This window comes from Uloborus diversus, chromosome 5, assembly GCF_026930045.1.
Source record: "Uloborus diversus isolate 005 chromosome 5, Udiv.v.3.1, whole genome shotgun sequence".
Taxonomy (NCBI): Eukaryota; Metazoa; Arthropoda; class Arachnida; order Araneae; family Uloboridae; genus Uloborus; species Uloborus diversus.
This window is the reverse complement of record NC_072735.1, coordinates 138,596,963-138,616,368: the sequence shown is the minus strand read 5'-3', so window position 1 is coordinate 138,616,368 and position 19,406 is coordinate 138,596,963. Positions and strand designations below refer to the sequence as shown.

Sequence of the window (19,406 nt, the reverse complement as noted above, 5' to 3'; positions counted from 1 at the left end):
TACGTTCTGACTTTTTTTTTTCATTTCAAAGGTTTATTTTTTTTTATTTACAAAATAATAATATGGTACACTAAGACCCTTTCAATTTGACGAAGTTCCACTGAAAATTACCACGGAAACGAAGCAAAATATCGTAATATTAAAAGCGAAATGCACTGCTATCTTTTGTCACCACAACACCGTACAGGAATAACGCTAATTGAATGAGACAGAGAAGAAACGCAAGTTAAAACGTTTAAAGGAGTTTTTTCCCCTCAAATTCACTTATTTGTCACCAAACGTCTTCATCCACTAAGGTCTTCAATCACAGATCATAGTACATAAATTACAAAGCTGTACAAAAAATAGCTCTTCAAAATCGAAAGAAGAAAAACTGCGCGAAGTGCAAGTGGGAAAAACAACATGACTTGCCCTGTTTACTTTCCAGTTGTGAAAGCTGCCCATGTGTGAGTGTAAATCTTCATCTCGAAACTATTGCAGTGGGCTGAGGATCTGTTACCACCATCTTCCATACGTTTATCTCTGCTTGTGTTGGAACGTAAACAAAGAGAGCCAAGTTTAGTCCCTTTTTATTTTATTCTAACACAAACAGAAGGTTAGAGTGCCTCTATTCATTCGAAATAATGCTTCCACAGACTTATCGCAGTAAATGCTTCTTTTCAAAATAAGGAAACGGAACTTCGACGGAATGTAGCCATTTTGAAAGACAGATGTGGAATGTTTTTGAGAATGGTTCTCAGAACCTTGATTGCGAAGTAACTCTCAGAAGAAAAGAAGGTTAGCGTATTTTTGCAACAAGATTTAAACGAATTTGTTATGGAGCAATTGAAATTTGAAAAAAAAAAGGTGTTGCCACTCTGCAGTGAAATTTTAAAAAAAAGCAAAGCAACTTTCATTCGATGGAAATATTTATAGCAACCCTAACGCAAATTAATTTAATGAAAATATTATTAAATCAAAGGAACATGGTTTTAGTTGAAATGATACCTGTTTAGCGTCAAAGTAAGTTTCTCAATTCAAACTCTCACGACATATTTAACTTCTTTAACGTTTTCCAAAAGTCGCGGGGCAATGAAACTTTTTTAACTGGTATAGTCTTCCTTGTAGAAATTGTTACTCAAGCACATATATCAAAATGGAACTTTTAACTGAGAACTTTTTAACTAACACATCAACTACAATGTTAGATAGCAAAAAAAAAAAAAAAAACGAAAAACAAAAAACGTGTTAGATAACAAACACAACATGTATAAAATTTCAAAACTGCATACGAACTTGAGCGAAATGTCATGAGCTGCGCAAGTGCGGGTGATTTATAGAAAATTAACTACTCAGTTTAGTTCTTTGGAGAGTTTTTCACAATGCCAACAATTTCACCTACCAAGGATGCTGTCATGTCCTCTCGTCACATGGAAAATAGTCTTCGTGGAAATGTGAAACGAATCAACAAATGATTTTTCTTTTCACGACACGTATAAAAGCCTCCGCTCCTTAGGGGAAAAAAGAACTTTTTTAAGCGATAAAAAAAACTATAAGCTTCCAAAATATTTGACGAATTGATGCACCGCTCTTCTTCGCCGTCGTTGGTGGCGCGAAAAAAGAAATTGCAAACATGAGATCATTCTCTAGGATTGCAAACGATATTTAATAATGAATGATTGTGCCCACGTGAAGGCTGTTTATAACGTTGATGTATGAAGTGAAAGTTTCCTTCCGAGGCGGAGAGGAGAACTAATCACGACCCCGAAAAGCTTGGGAGTTGCATAAGAAGCCAACAGATTCTTGACGGAGGGCCAAGTCTATGGAATCCTAAACATTTCCCAGAGAAACACGTGAAGGTGAAATTACAACAGGTGAGGAACACTGGAAGCGATGAAAAGTATTAAAAATTTGGTTTTGGTTTTTCATTACCTGTTGTTAACGTTGTTAATCTTTTTCTCTGCTTCAAAATTTTCATTTTTTAGCTTTTATACAATTTTGAATATATTTGATACCGGGAAAGATCAAAATTGGCGAATGTTGACTTTCACCAGCGGTTCACCAGAAAAATTCGGACTGTCACCGATGTCTTTGGTATGCGAATGTTGATATGCACTGGTTAATGACATTTACCAGTTTTTGAAATTTTACTGTAACGTATATACTTGTAATATCGGAATCATATGTTGCCTTATTTAAAGAAATACAAGGAGTCCAACCTCCTCAGGTAAAAGCATCCAATCTTTCTGTTGTGGTTATTATTATGGATACGCAAGTAACAACAACAAATGCTAATTTAAAATGTAACCCTCGAAGTTTCATTTAGGAATTTTACGTGACAGACGTACCAATTGTCACACATAAAACCTATCGAAGACTGACTATGTTAGGTCTTTGTTTAGTTGCATGAACTTTATGAAGAATATAAACTCTATTTCTTTTCTTTTTTTTTTTCAGTTAGAGGCACCCCGAGCTTAAATTTTTGGGAGTTCGGAACTCCGAATTTTTCCGAATGGAACTCCAAGTTTTGCCGAGTGGAATTCCAAATTTCGACAAATGATGATACATTTTCCGAATAAAACTACGACATATATCTACGGCTAGTCACAAAGTTTTCCAAGTTAATCAATACCTCTGATGGGGGCGCTGTACCAGGTATCAAAAAAACCATAGCTGTCCCATCCAACCTTGTCCCATGTGTTGGATCCTATCCAACCGGTAAAACCACAAATAGTGGTGGAGGCGGGGGAACCCTGGAGTATGATATGATATAAGTATAGCTTGACCACGGAGAGATAGCGGATTGACTGGAAACGGATAACTGCATATTTAATTTTGTAATAGATATAATCAGCGAGATAAGATAAACAGTAAAAGCTTTACTGCTTGTGCTTTCTCGCTGATCCTATACCGATTACAAATGAAGTGTTCTGTTTCTATTTCCAATTTATCTGCCATGTATCTCTGGTCAATTTATACTAACATGTTTCTTCATGCAGTATTCCATCCTTTTGACTGTGCTGACGTTTAATAATTACGGTACGTATCAGAAGTACTCAATTATTTTCACAAAAAAAAAAATCTTACATATAGAGCAAATACAACTTAATATTTAAAATTTAGATGATTATTTCTATTATCAAATAATTTTGACAAAGTATTAATATTCTTCAATATTTGTTATTTTAATGAACGATTGATAATTTATAATATTGAATTTTAAATTATTGCTTTCTTAAAGCTCATTTCAGATCGTTTTTTTATTTGCGTAGAAAATTTCCTAATTAATAGTATATCTTTTAATTTTTCCGTTCCTGTTATTCTGATAAACTCTTTTTGAGCTAGGAAGGAAGAAAAAAAGAAAAACAGTTGTGCGATTGGAGAAGGGGTAAACAAAACGTTTTAAAATGTATCTGTTTTAGAAGTCTTTAAAATTTGTTTCTTAAAAGAAAAAAAAACCTTTATTTCAGGGGTTCAGACGCGCTCTTTCCATCGCCAACCTTTGCGTCATTATTTTTGGCAAACATGTAAGAAGCATGAATTTCGATTCCTTCCTGCTCACGCCCCCCCCCCCCCCCCCCGGTTGTAATCTCCTTTGTCAGATTTATATACAGTGTAACTCTGATAAATCAAGCCATGATTTTGACAATCTTTACGTATTTTAGAGGCAATAGGAAAGGGTAGTTGGCGCTGTGTTGTGTTGAGCTACTTTCGTAGTAGTTTTGCAAAAGCATTCGAACTGAAATCCGAGTCAATAACCAGGGCCGCGAAGTCGGACCGCTTTCGGGGTGAAGCAGTTGATTCAGAGCTAGGAGTCGAAGATTTACAATTTTTAAAAGTGGAAATCGGAGTTAATCAGTCATTTTCCTCCCATTCAAATGGCAATAGTCTATTTATATAAAATAGAAAAATTTATCGTGCCCATTTAATATCATCGAATCATCAATAACTTATAGATATTTGTGGACAATTTTTTTTCTACAGAGTCGGTATCACAAGGTACAGTTCAGGGTACAGTGTAACAACATCACAAGGTAGGTATGTACAACAATTTCAAGAAATTTGCTGACTTAAATAATTACGCCTGAGAAAAATCTTCGAAAAAAGTAAAGAAAGGAAGAAAGAAAGCAATCGTCAACAGCAACATGATGGAAAACATTCGCTCGCACGGGATGAGCAAATCAATCTAAGCTGGCACGAATGCGGCCCACACTAAAAATCTGAGAAACTCCTTCAGTAATAATATTTCAGAATAACCTTTTTTGTTATATCTAACTATTCGCGCATGTAAATTAATACTACAATAACTGAAATGTACATGCTAGAAAACCCGTCATTTAGAGGGGTTGGGAGCAGGAGTGAACTCAAGTAAAATTTTCAGAAGATAGCATGCATTTTTCTGAAACCATCAGGAAGCTCGACCTCCCCCCCCCCCCCCCCCCACGGTAATAACTCTTCAAATATGCATTAACAAATCATTGACCAAAAAAAGTTATTTACTTATTTATTTATTTATTTAAATAATTTTTCGGTTTTGAAATGTGTTGTCAGCCCAAAAGTTTCGGAAAATTCGGACCACAATCACCTTTGGTTGGGGGGGGGGGGGTCAAGCCCCTCACCCCACCGCCTTTGAAAAATGATGCAATTACTTGTACGTGGGCGTATTTTTTGCTTTTTTTCGGTTAAACTTACATTGAGTATAAATCTTTGCACCCCCCACCACCTTGAAAATTTTAAATGACGGATCTGGTGCTTCTTTTACGTACAATACATTTCAAAGTACTCAACGTTTATAACCAGCGAAACACATATACTATAAGTCAAAATGAGTAAAAACAAATTAACCCCGCTGGAAACGTAATGAACTTTTTAAAATTACTCACAAAATCCTCGATTCCTCATTTCCGCTCCCTGATAGGAAGCAGTTTTCAATTACGATCGATTTTCAGTTTCGGGGTGATGAATGCGTACGGCATAATTAAAGGCCATGCTCACTCTTTTTCATGTCGATTATCGCGTTAAACATTGATATTTAATTAACAACTTAGTCATTTCCTGTAGCAATTTATTTTATAACTTTTACTATAGAAAACGTGCTGTAGCAAACCTTTCAGGTAATATTCTGAAGCATTTAGGAACAGTCTGATCTTTTTGACCAATGGATCCATTAACTGAAAAGGTTAATTAATGGTTAAAATGAGCAAAAGTATTTTGCATTGTCTTACGTTAGAACTATGTTGTTATAATAATACTCCTGAAAAAGAAGTGTAGGATTTGATATAGAAATATGACAGATCATTCAAATTTTTTCCTCCCCATACTTAAGATTAAACTGGTGGTCAAGTCGGTTACAGAGAGATATATCACTGTATTGAATATTGCTGCAGTTCTACAGTAGTTTATCAGCTGTTCTGGAATTTGTGTAATTCATCTATATCCGCAGACTATGTAATGTACTCCCTATGAATTCTTATCTTGAAAAGCGACATAAAACCAGTATATATATAGTTATGTTCTCTGGCTATAATGACTTACTTACTCTCGTATGATGACTTTGGACTCGTAACTGGAGGTTCGTTGGCTCGATGCCAGGCGGTCAAAAATCCTTCGTGTTCGCTAATGGTGAATGGCGTGCGTTAAATACATTTGAGAGTGCTGGATCATAATGTTTTCGGTTCTTGGTCTGGATTTAAAAAAAAAAAAAAAACAGAGCTGTCTCCAGGGTACCATCCAGCTGGTAAACCACGTGTAGCGATATGTAAGAGGGACCCTAGGGGTATATTGTAGCAGTATAGTTAGGTAAAGTGTTATAACCATCTGTCACATTTTCATATAAATAATCTACATTTGCTAAAATTTTTTCAGGGCACTCCTCCTACAATCTTTGTGCAACGTCATTGGGTCTTTTACTGTAGAATGACAGCAGTACTATTCTTAACTGACCTTATTGAATTTATTCCTCAAAAATTCAGAATAAAGTAATAACTACAGTTGAATTCGCTTATAACGAACCCTGATCTGACGAAAACTCGGTTTTAATGAGAAAATCTGAAATTTTTGGTAGGTACAATATTAAGTCTATGGCAGCAAAACTCGATTTTAAAGAGCAAAATCCGATTTGTTTTTGTGATTCATAAAATTTTAACTAACTTCCAGCAAAATGATGAGACTTAAATCTTTTATGAGCCTTAAATCTGACGGCATTTTTTTTTTTAATTTGTAGTTTGGGAAGCATTAAAAAATTACATATTTGTTGACGTCAATGTTATCACTTCCGAGCTACTTATTTTCAATTATATTGTAACTCAAACTCAAACGAATTCATGTGAAAAAAATCAATGAAAGAGATGAAGAATTTACAGTTGAACTACCGTCAACATACTCAATGTCTCTTGATAAGCAAAAAAATCTCAACCGTTTTTCAAAGCCAGGATTTAAAATGACTATGTTTTGGTCAATGGATATTCTTCGGAAGACATCAATAACGCAAGAAAGAGACAATACGACAGTTCAAAAGAATTAACCAACTTCTTTGACGCTGTAGAGAAATTGAAAACAAGCAAAGCAAGTATCTAAGTCTTCTAATGATATTTCACGAACCCAATTTTTTCGAGCACTCGGTTATAACGAGCAAATATCGTTCTATTCCGTTATAAACGAATTCGACTGTAATAGAATTTGCTTCATGAGAGACTAAATTCCTAACTAATTCAACAAAGCACAAAAGTACATGTGCTTTGTACCCCTTCCCTATATTACCAAACTGCCGTCATGAGCTAGAAAAGACATAGCTCAAATTGTTCTCGAAATTATAATTTACTTTAATAACGTTTTTCAAATGTATTTATCAATTGTTTGAGATTTAAAAAAACGTGTGATTACTATGTAGATGACATCGAATCAGGTTTAAAGCTAAAAGTTAACTCTATCGCAGGCCCTGATCAACGTACGGCTTTGCCTTTCCGTAGAACCTGGGCAACAAAATTAATTTCTTACTTTCTTCCGTCTCTGTTTTTTTTTAAATATAAATAAATAAATATATATATATATATACTATATATATATATATATATACTTTTTGAAAATGTGCGGATTTTCTTATTAGAGGTCCACTAAATTTTACCAGCACCTGAGCATCATTTAGTCTTGATTGGGCTCTGACTTTGCACCTGATTTCATTTTTCAGCGAAATAATGCAGACTCTTACTACATATGAGAGTGAAAAATATTTTTTGCGATAAGTTGGACATAAAATTTACGCAAAAACATTCTACTTTTAAGTTCGAGGTAAATACTACCGTAGGCGGGTAAACTGCAGTATTTGCAGAAATGAGTTTTCGAGACATTTGAAAGAAACGCATTTTCTATTCCATACTAAAAATAGGGAAATGTTGGAATTGGACAACTACTGCCCTTTACCTCCCACCGGCAGAATTTACCTACTTCATCGGAGATTCTCAGTTTCTGGGGAAAATTTGAATTCTCGTCGGAGATTTTTACATCTCTGCGATAAAATAAAAAAAAAAACAATTCCTTTCATAATTAATAATAATAATATTTTGTACAATATTTTACCTTAATTTTGGAATCGGTTTTCATTTAAATAAAATTTGATTTTTTACTCATTTATAACAATTATTCTCATTACTTACCTTTGCATTTAAATATTTTTGTTTGAAAATCGTAAAAAATTCTTACACTAAACTTCTGCAACAATTCTTTTAAATCTCTTGTTCTTTCCGTCACTGGTCTGCGAAATTTTCTACTCGTTTTTACGAATAACTTTCTAGCTACTGTACTTTATAAAGGATGAGCTCTTGAAAAGTCTCCTCAGAACAATTTTCGCAAAGACAATTATTCCAGTTTCGAATTTCTCAAATAAAGAAAAATAAACACCGATGGAATTCCAATACCCGATTCGAACAAACAAACAAACAAAATAATCAAACAAACCGATCCGTCGCCAAAGAGGCGACGATGGTCGTCGCCAAGAGCACCGGGAGCAAAAGCGTGCGAAGTATTAAAGTGAGGTTCGGCCATTGGGTCTCGGGTTCTCGTTTTTCGAACGCGTGGATGTTTGCCAGTCGCTGTCATCAAATTCCTTCCGGATCTTGAGTCATGGAAAACAACGCTCTGCACCGCACAGGTGAGTCACCGGGGCCTTCCCTGGGATTTCTTCCGTTGCCGGATGGAACACTTTTTGGGGATCAATAGTTTTGTCTGGGGTTTTGAAAACTTGTTTATCACTCGAAATACCGCCTGCAGATGGGATGGGAAAGGGTTGAGAGCTGAAACTTTGTGTTATGTTCATTTTTAAAAATTATGGGTTAAGGGCTGAAGTTTTGTTTTATCTTTAATACTTTTTATTGGTCAAGCGCTGAAATTGTGTGTTATGAGGATTGTTAGAACTTCTTGTGTGTTGAGTGATGAAATTTTTGCTATGGTCATTTTTAATACTGCTTATGGGTTGAGGGCTACACTTTTGTGTTATGCTCACTTTAAAAAGCTTCTGTCGGTTTCGGTCTGAACTTTGCCGCTATATGCAACTTTAAAACTCTTATAGGTTGAGAGCTGAATTTTTGTGATACCTTAATATTTAAAACTTTTTTTGGGGTGGGGGGGGGGCTGAGGACTGAATTTTTGCGATACCTTAATATTTAAAACTTCTTATGGGTTGAGGACTGAATTTTTGCGATACCTTAATATTTAAAACTTCTTATGGGTTGAGGGCTGAATTTTTGTGATATGTAAATTTTTAAAACTTCCTATGTGTCGAGGGCTGAACTTTTGTGTAGCGTTGATTTTCAAAACTTCTGATGGTTAAAGGGCTGAGTTCTATATTATGCTCATTTTCAAAATTTCTTATGGGTTAGGGCTGAAATTTTGTCTTTTACTGATTTTTAACTCTTTCAGGACAATAAGATTGTTAAGAGTTAACATTAGTGTGCAGTTCATGATTTTAGATTTTTTAGAAGTAGAAAAAATAAAATTCATGATAGAAATAAGTTTTGAAATTGTATGGGGAATATTTTTCTAAAAGGAGGCGTCCATGTGCTTCGGAATCGAATTATTTATTAACGACATTCTCAACTTTACACAATCCTTTTTACGCGAAAACAGTATCCAGTACACAACATCCAGCCCTGGCCTTCATTTGAATTTTGACACCTTCAATTCAAATTATGGTTGTGGCAGAAGCTACTGGTAGAAACAAGAAACCCAACGACTGGGTCCTATTGCAATTCGCGATTGCAAAAAACATAATTTGAATTAAGCTCTCAAAATTCAAATTATCTTTTTTTTCTCCTCAATATCTCGCAGTTGCTCTCAACATGCATTCTATTTTGACATTCTGTGTAAAAATACAGGGGAAGTTATCATGCCATGCGATAGTCAAACTTGAAAATGGAGTGGGGGCGGGGTATTTCTTAAGTCTTTAACATGGTTTAAAGTTCTTATGGATTGAAGATTGAGTTTTTGTGTTATTTTAAAACCTCCCTTGCCTACCTCAGAATCCCCCCTCCCCCAACTCTTGACAATTGAACGAAAAACTCATGTTTTCAATCAAAAGGTAATTTTTAGGATATGTTAATGAAAATTTGAATTTACGCTTCGCCTTCTGTAAAATGTTCTCATAAACGAATTGCAATAAATTTAATATAGTAAGTTAGATTATATTTAAAGTCATTACAAGAAATAAGTAATTTATATTGTTAATGAAAGCCGCGTTTATTTGCAAGGTAATTAAGTTTTTAATAAGTTATCGGTCATAAGTTGTACGATTTAAAATGCTTTTCAAACCTACTGTGCTACTCAAAATATATGTATGGAAAAAACGATTCCGATACTTGCTCATTCAAGGAAAATAAATCTATGAAATAGAAATACCCACACAAAAAGGAATGATTTTGATTCATAAACACAACAAGGAAGGAAAGCACTCAACCAGATATGTCCCCCCCCCCCCCCTTTAAGTGACCAAAAAGGGTCTGAAGCTGGGTTTTAAGTACTTATGTTCCGAAAGTTTTCCTGAAATCGCTTCTTTGCCCGAACAGCTCACTCATGAACTCCCCCCCCCCTCAGTACCGGATGCTCTGTTTTTCTCGAGCCGGGGCAACCCCTTGAAACTACCGCCCACACCCATCTCTCTTCAAATTTTGACATCGATTTTCGACCAACGAACACCAAAATATTGTGAATTTGCTCCTCCCCCACCAAAAGTTGTTCCCTCCCGGCAAGTGTCCCGAACTGCTTACCCCCTACATTCGGAATTTGGATCTGATAATGATTCCCTCAAAAAACCAGAAGCTGGTTCCGCCCTTGTAGGAAGGAATAAAGCAAGGTGTAGCAAAATTTTACTTCTTTCTAATAGCATTTAAAGTATGACAACTACTACAAAAAAAAATGCAAAAACGCAGTTTCTCAGAAAAAGTACATTTTTGCCATAAATGTCAAATGTAAAAACTTTTATAAAGAGCTTAAATACCCCTTGCATTGCTGTCCTAGTCACATATTGAGAGTGTAACCTGCAATATTCTGAGTATTTTACAGTGTATTAAAATCGTACATCGAACTCTTTTTCAAGCTTTTACGATCAGGGCAAGTATTTTGAACACATGCCTTAGATCACAGGTCTTCAATTCAACCTGGATTCAACAAAAATTTATGGTTGTGTAGAACTATGACTGGGGTCCCGAAAGTGCTATTTGCTTGAAGCGTCAAAATTTCAGAAACATTTTAATTAGTACCTTTACGAAGTCGACCTTTAATAATAAAGGAGGATTTTTTCTTTTTATTACTTGTTATAATTTAAAATATTGTAGCTTTTGTTCATTTTTCATAGAATGTTTTGGAAAACAATGAAAAGAAAAAACATTGGTCACCTTTCCCATTGCGAAGTATATCTGCTCCAAGACCTTACCATTCATTTACTAATCAAGGGGAGTCTGTACGCTGTATTTGCAAAATGTTAAATTTCTAAACATTATGTACCTTTTTCCCAAAGTTTTAATGACACAAACGTACTGGCAACGTACTGTTTTAAAGCAATTCTGTTTATTCAATTTAAAATAATAGTCGCTTTTTGAACGAAAAGAGACTTTTTGACTGTAAAAACAGCTGTTTAGGAATAAGTAAGTCCTAAAGCTAAAATTTCACTTTAGTATAATTATTAATATTTTAATAAAATTTTGAAAACTTCAATGCAATATGTAAAGTGGTTTTCTATACAAATGAGCATGAGCTTTTGAATTGACTGTTTGGGAAAATTGAGTTTGTAAATAAAACTGCACGTTCAATTTAATACTCTTGCCCTGTTATTTAAATTTAGTTACTTTTAATCAGCGAAGAAACCTGAATTCGGTGTCCCTCGAAAGCTCTTGATTTGAATATTTTGAGTATAAAAAGATAAAATTATTTTATGTATATGATTTTAACGTATCAACTCCTCTTAAAATGTTTGTGTTGCGTTGGAATGCAATAATTTTGAATATGAGTAGGATCGAGTTTTAATATCTTGCTTTTTGTTCCTTGATAAAGAGGTTCTTTCAAGAAAACAGTAAATTCAAAGAATTCCACCAAGGTGTAAAAGGTTGAATACTAGGGTGGTTCGAAAAAATAGATTTATTTCAAAATCGCGTTACCTCTCAAAAGGTGTAGTTTTGTATCCTCAATTGAGGAAAAAGAATAAAAGAAATTCTAAATTGACAGCTTCAATTCGCGTATAAGGCAGAAGGTTTGAAAAAATATGCTAAAAATTGAATTTTTCAAAAAATAATAAAGTAAGTTTTTTGTATTTTTTCATAATGCAACAACCATAAATTGTCAGTATATAGCGTAGTTTGAACCTAAAAAATATTTTACAGCTTTTACATAAGATCTTTAGTTCGTGCATATGCTTAAGATTAGGCAGGAGATTTTAGCCCAATTTGAGAGGAAACGCGATTCCGAAATAGAGAAATCGATTTTTTCTAACCACCCTATTGAATGCCCCTGCCTTAAATTATATAATGTATGAATGCACGAGTTAATAAGCTAAGGAGAAATAATTTCCTTTTACAAAGTGGTATCAGAGTAAGTCTTGCAAAATATTCGAACTCCGCAAAAAAAAAAATTTAATGCGACACAGTTTGGTTAGTGGAACTTGTTTAAGTATTTAAAAAAAACTGGGCAAAAAATCATAATCTGTTTTTATCTATGGCGAATCAAACCTCTCCAATCAAATGACTGGCAAAAAATGTTTGAAAAAAATTGAATATGAAAATTTATTTCGAGTATTTTTTGTTATGTTTTGCGAGATGTAACATTTTCCACCATTTTTCTTTGAGAATATGATAAATTATTTCCAGTAGTTATTTCAACTGACAAAAAATGAAAGGAAAAAAATAAGTTATTTCAGAAAAATAATCAATTTGTTCTCTTGAATTAAAAGCTTTCGTTTAAAACTAAACAAATAGCGGAATTGTTTAATTTGTTTTACTGTCTCAAGATGAGAAGATTGTTTTATCGATTTTGAATTACAATGAAAGAATTTCTTGACGGCGAGTTAAAAGTTATCTTTAATTGGGAAGAATAAGTAAAATGCTGAGGATAAAGCGTGAAAACAAATTTTCCCAGCATTGAATTATTATTAGAATACAAATTGGTAATTTAAAGTAAAATAGTTTAATCTCTTGTTGGTTCCATTATAAACATAAAATATGTGTAAAGTGAATGGAATTACTCGCGATTTAATGGCATTTAGACTGCACCAACAGTTGCGGCTCGTGGGGGGGGGGGGGCAGAGGGTGCCCGAGCCCCTCACTTTTTTCAGACAATAATTCATAACTTTTTATTTTCCCCCCTTTTTTTGTGCGTACATGCTTGAAATTTCAAAAAAAAAAAATGTACCGTATTTTTCTGCAAATGATTCGCGCGCGCGCCGAGACCGTTACCCTGCCTGTATGCTGTTTATTTTACATAGCTTGAATTTTCTTTTACCCGATTCAGTTTATGTACAATAAACAACATACAGTAAAGGAAGAAACCTTTATTTGCGCAAGATTAGACAGTTTGCTTCTTTCTTGACTCTTTGTTTTCAAGTAATTAGCGCACTATAATGACAATTTAGAGAAGAAATCATTTTCTTGAATTTTCTTTTACCCGATTCAGTTTATGTACAATAAACAACATACAGTAAAGGAAGAAACCTTTATTTGCGCAAGATTAGACAGTTTGCTTCTTTCTTGACTCTTTGTTTTCAAGTAATTAGCGCACTATAATGACAATTTAGAGAAGAAATCATTTTCTTTCCGAATACCTTACAACATCGCTTAAAATTGAGTTTTTGGAGCTTCAATTTCAAAAGATTGCTGTCCCAAATGTTACAAAATATGGTCCAACAATCACATTTTTAAGACTTCATTTTCAGAAAATATTCGGGCAAGGGTCTCCGAACCGCTGTCTTTTAATATCATCGAAAAATAGGTTTTTTAAACAGCAATTTATAAAAATTTTAAGTGGAATAGTATCTGAATCCCTCCTTATAATATTATAAAATGACTTAAGTTTAAGACTTCAATTTTGAAAAAAAATTCAGGGGAAGCTACCGACCCCCTTCCCATAAAAAAACTTAAGTTTGTCTAAAATTGCATTTTTGAAACTTATATTTCAAAAAATTGGAGTAGAAGGCGAAATTGATTTCTATTTGTTTTTCAAGACAAAAAAAAAAAAACGATCGTTGAGTCTCGGAGGTTCATCCCTTACCTAAATATGGCCTATAACCTCGTTTTGAAGCTTCAATTTCTACAAATTTCCGCCGAGTCCCCTGTACTGTTCTCTCCCCTAACATCACCAAAGACCGCCTAAAATTGAGTTTTTGAAACTACAAGTTTCAAAATTGAGAGATTTGATGAGCAAATCAAATTGATGAGATTTTTTCCTATTATGCTCCCCCTTCCCCCTCCCATTAAAAATTATTTTCGCCACTGTTGTGTGTTGTCTTGTATGTACGTGTGTGCATATATTGTTAAAAGATTGTTTTTTTTTAAATTCAAAAAATGTCTTCCCATTGTTATGCAGAAATTATTACTTGTTTTAAAGTACAGCTCATGTAGTTTTAAAGAAAATGGGACAAGTTATTAATAATTTGAAGAAAATAAAGAGTTCGATTTTTTTTTTTCTTTGTCTGCATAAAAATTCCGAATCTGGCCCATGGGCGCCGGCAGATTCATATGGAAAAGGGTACACCCGCGTGTAAATCGCTAAGAATTTTTTTTACTAGTTTTTAAATTTATTTATTTATATTTTAATTTAGCTTATCTATTTTTTACTCGACTGCGCGACGCAAAGGAGGGTAATGTGTTTGAGTAAATGTATGTTTGTTCCTATATGGCGTTGTAGGGGCTAAACCCCTTGGCCGATTTTGATAAATCTTACGTCAAAAAGTTTGTCTTAACCTTGGGAGTGTCAATAAGCACATGACAGTAATCAAAATTAACCATGTAAACAACCCGTCTCCATATTATCAAGTTCGGGATCGTGTCGCACGCTACCTGCGTGCTATACAGCGTGCAATAAATGCAAATAGCGTTTTCACTGCCTGAATTTTTTGTTTACAAAGTCTACTAATTCGATTTTCACTCTAACATGTTGCATTTGTTTTTGTCGTGATTCAGGGGACGGAGTTCCGCAACGTGTGCTCTCTTGACGGGCTGTTTTAGTTTTGGGAGAAAGATTTGGCTGACTACTTTTCCGCGCTGTTAATATAGCTGTGGTTGACTTGAGTTCGCGCATTTTTGCTAAATGTCAAGCATATGTAGCTTTAAGCCGAATAAGATCCCTAGAGGGACTAATAATCAGTAGTTTAGACCACCGCGAGTTACTTAATAATCTTCACGATATAAACTTTCTCATATAAACTTTCTCAATAAAATGACAAGATTGTGAAATTTGCCGTCTTATGATCATAATAACTAAGTCAATGAAAATTAACTTAAATGGGTAAAATAAAAAATAATCTTTACTAATAATAAAGCTGTAAGTATCTCTGTCTGTCGGGATCTCTGTGACGCGCATAGCACCTAGACCTTTCGGCCGATTTTCATGAAATTTGGCACAAAGTTAGTTTATATTATGGGGTGTGCACCTCGAAGCGATTTTTCGAAAATTCGATTTTGTTCTTTTTCTATTCCAATTTTAAGAACGAAATTATCATAAGATGGACGAGTAAATTACGAAATTATCATAACGTGGAACCGTAACATGGGCACAAGCCAAGTAAATATACAGGCGAACCAAAAGACCTTTTAATTTTCTATTACGGGCAAAGCCGTTTGGGTACCACTAGTTATTAAATAAAAACAAAAAATCCGACTGCGTAAAAACCTAAAAAGAAAAAAAGTATAAGCCCAGTAATTTAGAATTTAAAGTATTAGGGTCTGGTGGAGGAAAGTGGTCAATGGGGGAAAGTGGTCATAATTCAAATAAATGGCTATAGCTTGGAAATTAATGTTCAAATAAATATGAAAACTTTATTTTAGGGTAGTGCATTTATAAACTACATTTTGAATACAAAATTTTACAACTGGCAAAATTTTATTTGGTAAAAAAAAATATTTTGTGTAAATATGAAAATTCTTAAAATCAAAACACCTTTTTTAACTTCCTTGGGAAATTTTGTTTGTTAGCATTATGAACAGATTGACTGCACAGGAAGCTTCCTACATGTCTCAAGAACTCTTACTCATTAGCAGTTAGCTGAATCTATTTTGAATAATTTGTTAGAACAATTTAAGTAAGATGGGGTAAAGTGGTCATAATATTAGCCTTAACGAATATTGTTCTTCTAAAGTCACTAAATCTTTAAATAAAAGGCAGATATAAATTAAATGTTAATTTCACTTAATATGTATTGTTTTTACAATAAACAGGGTTAAATATACGAGTATATGCGTATGTATACGCATATACACGTGTAGGCACGTATGTATACGTATTCAAATAAATGCACCAATAAACACGTATTTGGGTACCTGCAAGTATTTTTTATCTATACAGATATACATTCGACTATACACGTATATTCCCGCTTATATGCTCGTATATATACGAACAATTATATACTCAGGGAGACACGTATATACGCGTACGTACTCGAGTAGACACTTGCATACAAGCATATGATATACATGTATACAGGGTGAGTCTAAACTCTTGGTCAAATTGTTAAAAGGTGTTAGAGGGGAGGATAAGAAGGAAGAATCATAAGAAACATCCAGAATCAAACTCAAGGCTGACGCGCTACATGCACGCAAAGCCAGAAACTGATGGATGCAAAACATGTCACAAATTTATTACACAAAGACAATTTTATACAACATTTTAGGTTTTAAGAAAAATTTTAAGTTATTGATGAAATTTGCGGCCGGCAGCTGTAATACATGCATCGCAATCACTCTGTTGCAATTACGAGACTTTTGAAAAACGTTCATCAGTCGCTGCACCTTCGTTGCGATGCGTGTATTAGAACTACTACAGGCCGTAACTTTTAACAACTGCTTTAAATATGTCTTAAAAACTAAAATGTCGGGTAAAATCATCTTTGTGTAACAAATTTATGACCTGTTTTGCTAACGTCAGTTTCTGACCTTTTGTGCATGTAGCGCGTCAGCGACCATAAGTTCCTTATGATTCTTTGCTTCTTATCCTCCCCTTTCACACCACTTAGATTTTGCAAAAAATCTTGGATTCATTCTGTAAGCATACATTTATATTAGCGGATATACTCGTGGATATACGTGGATACATGTACTGGTGTATACACGTAAATGCACGTATATACGTCTAACAGGTATATACTCGTGTTTACACGTAAACATACGAATAAATACCCGTGCTTTCATATATATTTACGTGAGTAGACACGTACAAACATGCACTGGATATATCCACGAATTAACTCGTGTATACTCGTATAAGTATGTATGTACACTTATATACAGTGGCTCCCAAAAGTGTTCGTACACTTTGAAACTTTTTAGTAAAATCAAAATAACGCAAAACTGAATTCGAATATGAAGTCCAATATTTTTTCACATCATTCCTATGTCATTCTAAATACAACCCAGTAGTTTTTTTAAAATATTGACGAATCTTCTTTTTGAAATGAGTCAAAAAACGAAGAAACTGAGAAATAACACGCCACAAAAGTCATCGTACACTCAAATATTTTCCAATAAATTCATGATTAAAAGTATCATATGCCGTTTATTTAATATTTTTGCATTGTGCTGACCCTTAAAAGTCATTTGGCTTTAATTTTCTGTTTATTTATTCCTTAATATTGCGCTGATTACCTTAAAATGGCTGGTATTCGTAAAAAACAACAAACACCATTCGAAATTTGATTTTTTCCTCACAGGAGCGGTAAATTGGTTTAAAATGTCTCAAAATTAGATAATTTATACCATTCCATATTAAAAAGCTAGATAAAATGCTTTAAAGAAAAGAATCGGACCGAAAACAAGGTAAGAAGAGGTCAACTGGCAAAGTTGACAAAGCGTGATCTTAGATTTAAAGTTAAAAAATTATGAAAAATACACATTTGAGTGCTGTAAATGTTTCTGCAGAGTTAAATGAAAAATTTTACATTTAATTTTTACCTAAAATTGTTCACAAAGTTCTCTGCTTAGCTGGATTACATGGGACCTCTTCCCGCAGGAATTTTCTTAGCCGTGCGAAAAGCAGAAAGCTTACGCTTTTCGTCGCAAAATGAATGATAAATAAGCTCAAAACGTTTTATAATTACGTCTTACTTACAGATAAAAATATATTCAACATTTTTGGTTAAATTGTTGTATAATTGTAAGTAGAAGAAAAAATTTGGAACTTAATCTTAAGAGCTTAGTTGGATCAGTTCTTCAGGACGGTGGAGGTGTTATAGTGTGAGGGTGCATATTAGCATCAGGACTTGGTAGTTTGGAATTTTTTGATAAAATAATGAGTCATGCCGTTCCTTTAAATATTTTAAAATCCGATTTTGAACTCTTAGCCAAAAATGTGGTTATTGGAAACAACTTTGTTTTTTATCAAAACAACGATAAGAAGCACACGGTATCCAACGTTTGCGTCTAGTGCCTCGAAAATTGTCCTAAAGTTTATAAAATACCCCCTCAATCTCCAGATTTAAACTTAATGCAACATATTTAGAGATATTTGGAGGCAAGATTACGAAAATACGGCTTTGAAACGAAAATAGAGCTAGAAACAGTAAGACTCAAAGTGTTGTTGAACACTTGCTCAGAAATTATGCAAAAAAAGAAAGAAAAAAGAATGAAATTTATTCCCAGGCGTTTAAAAGGTGTTGATACTGCATGATAATCTACTAAATAATAACTTAATAAAAAGTTAGATTATTCAATAATATATAGACATTTTTTAAAGTGTACGAAGACTTTTGAGAGATAAAATTTCCGGCACTTTTTGGTTTTTTATTTTTAAAAAAATAAGTTTTAAAATTTTTTAGAAACTTTTCATGTAGTTTTGTTAAAAATTGATCATAGATCTTATAATTAAATACCTGTTTCGAAATATTAATTCTAACCAATGGATAGGAGCCAATTTCACTGAAAGTCGTAGGTGTACGAACACTTTTGGGAGCCACTGTAAGCGTATATATGTAGACTGTACACGTATAAATACTCAGGTATGCACGCATATACTCGAGATACAAGCGCAAAGCACGCATATGATGTTGTTTTCTACACTTTACTCGCATATACACGTGATACGTATATACTCGTGTAGACACGTATACACTCCTATAGGTAATCACGTATACATGCGTGAGTATATACGTGTATACACTCGTGTATACACGTATATACTTGAGTAGGCATGTGCATGCATCTGATGTATACATGTATCTATTCATATATGAACATGTTTACTCATGTCTACACGACACGTATAGTAGACTCGTGTATACCCGTATATACTCGTACATATACTTGTAACTATAAAAATAACCGAAATATACAAAAATTAGGGTTATTTGTAACGGTTTTGCAGTTTTTTTAAACTATGACCACTTTACCCCATGCTATGACCACTTCCCCCATCCCATGGGGTAAAGTGGTCATAAATACAAAGGGAAATGAGTGTTATAAAACTACTTAAATTCAATATTTTTTTTTCTGAAATGCAATGTACCGTGTTCTTTAATAATGCAATGTAAAATAACCACAAAAAAAGTTGAAGTGTTTAAAGAATTTATTGTTTTTATTATATCCACCTAAGTTGAAAACCTACGATTTTATGACCACTTTACCCCACCAGACCCTACTGAATAACTGCTCCATTGAAATAGTTTTATAATCGATACACACATAAGACAAATCATAAATTAAAAAGAGAATAGAAGGATCGACAGTCGGGCCCATTCAAATTTT

General features: G+C 33.8%; 1 protein-coding gene across 1 annotated transcript in view; it reads left to right on the top strand.

Moving 5' to 3' along the window:
- Positions 1–7,991: 7,991 nt before the first annotated feature.
- Positions 7,992–19,406, top strand: part of LOC129222317 (Golgi-associated plant pathogenesis-related protein 1-like) — a 50,756-nt gene continuing 39,341 nt past the window's right edge. Inside the window, exon 1 of the mRNA XM_054856812.1 lies at positions 7,992–8,125. Within this exon, the coding sequence (XP_054712787.1) occupies positions 8,098–8,125 (28 nt within the window). The 5' untranslated portion in view covers positions 7,992–8,097. The remainder of the gene's footprint in view (positions 8,126–19,406) is intronic.